Source organism: Sceloporus undulatus, chromosome 1 (genome assembly GCF_019175285.1).
Source record: "Sceloporus undulatus isolate JIND9_A2432 ecotype Alabama chromosome 1, SceUnd_v1.1, whole genome shotgun sequence".
NCBI classification, from domain to species: Eukaryota; Metazoa; Chordata; class Lepidosauria; order Squamata; family Phrynosomatidae; genus Sceloporus; species Sceloporus undulatus.
In genome coordinates this window covers 203062919-203068918 of record NC_056522.1, presented here as the reverse complement: position 1 = coordinate 203068918, position 6000 = coordinate 203062919, and the positions used below count along the sequence as shown (strand labels likewise).

The following is a 6000-nucleotide window of genomic DNA, read 5'->3' as shown; positions in this document are numbered from 1 at the left end:
TAGATAGATAGCTAGCTAGATAGATAGATAGATGCCAGCACCAGACCAGATTACTGGCCCTGTTATCCCTGGTCACCTTTTTGGCAACTGTAAGAGTGGTTCAATTCTGAACTCTCTTCTCCTCTATCAGGAGAAAGCGGAAGAGCCCATTAAGTCTCAGTCACTTGTATGCTGCTTGGCAAATGAATGTAATATTAACACTTAGTGAACACAACACTGTTGGGTTTATGCTAAGAACAGGTCAGATTCAATATGCTCTCCCCTGCCATCTTCTGTACCAAAAGTATATTGACTTTCCAGTAACTATACATCTGTAATGTTGTGGCAGTAGACAATTCACTACAGATTAAGCAAGAAATAATTTCAGTTTTGGAATGGATTTCAGATGCCTTGTCATCCATCACTGCATACCTAAGTTGACTTTTATTTTTAAAACTGATTACATATTGCCAGATGAAACAGGAGACAGCCAAGAACTTCTAGTTATCTTCTGGGTCTGTATTTCCCAGCTTCACTGTAATAAAATGATTAGCTCATCTAAACCCATGTGAATAAGGTGAATTTAAGAGTTTATCTCATTTCTCAGTATCAATGACAGTATAAACAAGTTCACAATATGGAAGCCATGGAGAACATAAATATCACAGACAGCAAAGTAGGATGCATTTAATACCATTTAGAAATATATATAGTTTCATCCACTGAGCTATAACCACAGGGCTAGCGGAAATCAAGAGTAATACAGGATCTCACTCCCTGTACTGATTTGAACATTTTAATTTGGATGGTGGCTCGCAACAAAAACAGGGGAATTACTCAACCCTCACACCTCTGTGGTATCTTCCATGCCAATCACTGTTTACCACCTAAATGTTTACACTGAATTGGAAGCAGGAAGAACCAATCACATTACATGGGAATAATGGCCATTGGTTTCACTAGTCTCTTTCCATCTTCAGAAACAAGAGCTTTACACAGCCATTAGATCATATTATAATACACATTCAACCCACACTGGCAACTGAAACTGAAGACGACCAGAAGGATCACACAATTTGAGAGTTTTGCAACTTAATTTCTACTTTAAAAATAAAATCTAATACCATAGGAGAGTGAAATATGCCTTAGAATTTGCTTATTTTTCAATCTAAAACTTGGATTAAGTTGAAAAACACAAGCTCTGCCCTAAGTATTATCAACTACTAAAGGAAGCATTCATCTTTTATTACAAAGTAATTACTAACACTGTAATGGACAAGAACATGCAGCCAAAATTGCACACTAAGCAAGACAGAGAAGCCAAGAACACAGAGAATGAAAATTTCATTGACCTGATTTGTCAGTGATGCTGATCGTGACTGGGGTAGCTGAGCCATTCACATTGGCCTTTGCGCTGTCCTTCGAAGCACCAGGTTTTGGTCTATTTTTCGTTGCTTCTAATGCCTTGACCTTCTTGGCATGTTTACTTCCTTTGTAGTGGGCCTCGGCCTGACTCTACAAAGGAGAACAAATCAGGATCATAATCTATACTTTGTATCGCTTGATGGATGATCATGTTGAAATAAAAGTTGTACAACTTTCAATAACAGGCACCATCACATTCCTTTGATTCTGCAGGACTTGTTATTGATTTTGCTCTTCTTTCCCCATCAGACAAACAGGAGGGTTGGGATCATCAGGGTGCATCCCTTCATAGTTGGACCAATCAACTACCAAAGATGACCATGGTAAGATGGGTGAAGGAAGAAGCTGTCTCATTATTAGAAATTTATCATTAATGAATGGGGTGGAGAATATATCTACTTCTTGTTGTTGTGTGCCTTCAAGTTATTTCTGACTTATGGTGACCTTAAGGCAAGCCTATCAAGGGTTTTTATTGGCAATTTTCTTCAGAGGGGGTTTGCCATTGCCATCCTCTGAGGCTGAGAGTGTGTGACTTGCCCAAAGTCACTCAGTGAATTTACATGGTTGAGCCAGGATTCAAACCCTGGTCTGCAGCGACACAATCCAATGCTCAAATCACTACCCTATGCTGGCTCTATTATATTTACTACTACAGCATTATTTGTAACAAAAATGTTTTTCCCCTGAAGGACAGGAGTGCTCTCTCTTTCTCTCCTCCTAGCATTTTCTAATTTAATATTTAAATTCTATCATCTAACCATGTGCTTTAAATAACAGAATATGATTGTTCCTGTGCCTTTATTGAAATGTTCGTAATAGGGATTAAAGTTATTAATGTGAGAGCAATTCAGGTAAACACATGGCATCTTTTCCCTTAGTATATTAATTGGAAAAGAACTGCATTCATTTCAAAAGGTTTAGAGGTTGGTCATTTAAGAAAGCATGCTTCTCATAAATGATACAAAGAGATGGCTAGAATGTTGTACCGCATATATAGAAATACAGTGCAAGAGACATTTCTTGTATCATGCATTGTACTGCTGAGAATCACGTGCCTGATGAGGAGTAGGAATACTGCCCCTTTGCTCATAGTGCTAAACTGAAAACAAGCCATAAAAATAACAGCACAAACTTTTTCTTGACACCTTTCTTGGATTTCAAACCCTCAGGGTGTTGTTAAAATTTTGTTGCTACAGGAAGGACAATTGAATTAGTCTTAGTGTAACTAGGTGCCATTGAACAGTCACCCTGGGACTTCATGAAATAACAGAGCCTTGTCACTGGAGTATAAGCAATGATGGGGAAGAACAGATGGAATTGAAAGGAAAACACACACATACATCAGTGTACGCCAACAGTCCTCATGGCACACACCTGCACTGCTGAAATCACTGCAGGTAAAACAGCCATTAAGATGCAGCAGTTAGGCTAAGGAACAGACAATGCAAAACACAAAACTCTCCCTACTCTAAAAGGAAGAAAAATGTACTATATATTTCTGTGCCCATTTTTAAAGAACAGTGCAGAAACTAAAAATAAAAGATAAGCATATCCAGACACATAATGCTGTATTGATAAAAGATTGGCTGCAATATTTATCACAGAGAGACTAATGGTGATTGTAAAAAATAGAAGAGAATGCCAAACATTTTCAGGATTATCAAGTATTATACAAAAAGAGAATGGAACTGCTAAAACGACAGCCCCATCCTAAACATGGTTGCTTGAAAGCAAATCCCACCAATTTAAATAGAATTTCCTTCCAAGACAATAAGCCTAGGACTGTAAAGCTAATTGAATAATCATTTCTTTCTTTCTTTTTTACATGTACAGTCCTTAAAGGGACACTGGTCCATTGAAAGCTAAACCTTTGTCAAAATATTCAACTTTTGACTTGATCCTCTATACATATATACCCTTACAACATTTGTATGGTTAATAGCTGTAATATTAAGAAGGCTAACATTAGTGCCTTAACTTTTCTTTCAAAATACAACTTTTAAAATAGGTTGTATGTATTCTTTTTTTTAAAAAAAACAAACAAAATCTACACACTCCTTGGAAGTAAACTATACTATTTCAAGGTCAAAATAGACCTGAATTTTATCACAGCATGGTATGGTCTAGTTGCTTCTTGTTTTAAAAGTAACTGGCATCAGGGGTGTATGAGGGTGGGACCATGATGTGAAGTGGGCATTAATGCTCTGCCACCACAGCAGTTCCAACTGCCCCCATAGCTGCTCTTTACAATGGGAAGAAAGCGCTCATTGTTACTGGATTCCCATAGGGGCAAAAAGTGAACTCATCACTCTGCTTTAGTTCAATCCCAAGCACCTACTCTATTTGATTAAATAAAGCAGGTACGCAACACCAACCTGCATGATAATAACAGCCAAATGTAGGTTGAACCTCTCAGGGCTCAACACTTTTGATATTTCTGTCTGCTACCATGTTTCCCAGCACAGATGCCAATTGCTTATTTATCTTCCTTTTTTTAGTTGCTGCAATGGAACTGTGTGGTCTATGAACAGAAAGCTAGCACTGAAGGCATTTTATCTTTAGGATAGCCTTTAGTTCTTTTCTTCCTCCAGTTTCCTGTAGCGGGTTCATCAGATGCCAAGGATATTTCATATTCAAACAAATGCAGGTTCTCCTTGCTCAAACCTTATCTGAGAAGACAGAGCAAGACGGGGATGAAGGAGGGCTTGAGCCAACTACCTCTACCCTAGTGTCATTTATTTATCATTGTGTGTTTGCTTTGTTTTACTCTGCCTTTCCTCTAGGGTAGGTAGGCATGCATGCTTCCCATGACCTAGCTTCCAGGAGCTAGTGAGGACCTTTGAAATGAAGGGACAGCAGAGGTTCTGTGCACTCAAATCACCTACGTACTGCCACCATGAGTACAGTATTAGTCAAATAGACAGTATCCCTTTAAATGTTTTGCCTGTAACTATGTTCATCACATAGCTAGGGCTGCTAAAAAGGCCCAAGGCAAAAGACTGCCCCCCTCCCAACATAATAAACAAAGATGCACCCAATAGAAAGGCTTACTTAATCTGGACATCGCTTAATAAGCCTTTCTGCTGATATTGGCAACAGGGATGCCTGCAATATCAGTGATAACCTACGACTGGTTTTGATTCACCTCATTCATTCCTCATTTACTGTACAAGAAACCTGTTGAAAACAAACACATCCAAATAGATTTAAAACTAGTTATAAACTCATTTATAAATATTGAAGTGCTTAATTAATTCTTCTGGATACCCAACTGAGATACCTCAAGGCTTACTTTAGAAAGACAGAACAGCATACTAACAAATCTCTTAAATCTAAAAGCAATATGATTACAGGTGCATATTAATTCAGTGATAGGTTCCAGGAGATTAGTGTTTCCTCTCTGTTATCCTTTTCTAGCATATATTTAATTTATGTTTTTAAAGCTGTAGAAACTCTCACACAAAATGATCTGGTGTGTACAAAACAAAATCAAACAGTGACAGAAACACATTTGTATTAGAAAATATATGGCACATCTTGCAAAGCACTACTTCTTCCCTCTGAAGGCTCCAGTCCCTGATTACTGCCAATATTCCATATCACTCTGAGCAACTGCAGGAGCTTCTATCTCTGGCTTGACAGAGCACATTCTGCGAAGTGGAATTAAGCTGTGTTTTAACTTTACAGGTTGAGTCTTCCTTATCCAAAATTCCAAAATCGAAAATCCCAAATTGTCCATGTGAGTGGCTGAGATAGGCCCAAAACACACGGGCAAAACAACGTGGCTTCGGGCAGCATTGGGAACATTGCATTTAGATGACACATGCCCCAAATGTGGCCAGAAGCTGTGCCAATGAAGCGCTAAGCAAAGAGAACCAGGCCAAAAAAGAGCAGATATAATCTACTCCTTCCAGCGGTCTGGTTCAGGACCACAGTTGCGGCCCGAATCAGGACTGGGCCCTTGTGGTTGCCATGGTCCCAGCACGGTCCTGCAACAGTCCTTTTGGCACATCTGCTTTTGGCCATAGTTATGCCTTTGCTTTCCGATGACTCAAGTCTACACAAATTTTGTTTCATGTACAAAATTATTAAATAATACTATGCATAAAATCACCTTCCAGCCATGTATATAAGGTATGTATGAGACAAATTAATTTCAGGTTTAGATGTGGATCCCATCTCCAAGATATTTCACTATGTACATGCAAATATTCGAAAATCCAAAAATAAAATAAAATAAAATAAAAAATCTGAAATCCCAACACTTCTGGTTCCAAGCACTTCAGGTAAGGAAGACTCAGCCTATATTAAGATAAACTCTCTTGTCTTTGTAAGCCTCAAGCATTGGCGACTATTTATTTTTTAGGTTTTTAGTATACAAGGACATAAAAATTCACAATGTTTTTGACAGAGGTTTGATGGCTATATCACCCTTTAAGGAGAAACCATTAAGAATTACCTAATTTTAATATTGTCAAATATTCTGCCTTAGGCCTTTGTACTAAAACACGTGTGTGTGTGTGTGTGTGTGTGTGTATAAAGAATGCCTGGGAGAGTGACTTTGAAATAAAGAACCATGGAATAATGAAAGGCAAT

The 6000-nt window shown here is 38.2% G+C and overlaps 1 protein-coding gene across 6 annotated transcripts in view; it reads right to left on the bottom strand.

Annotated features, from left to right (window-relative positions):
* ZNF385B (zinc finger protein 385B) overlaps positions 1-6000 on the bottom strand; it is a 185319-nt gene that overhangs the window by 24513 nt on the left and 154806 nt on the right. For all 6 annotated transcript variants that reach the window (XM_042461595.1, XM_042461602.1, XM_042461621.1 and 3 more), the window contains one exon: positions 1332-1494. In XM_042461595.1, the coding sequence (XP_042317529.1) occupies positions 1332-1494 (163 nt within the window). The remainder of the gene's footprint in view (positions 1-1331; positions 1495-6000) is intronic.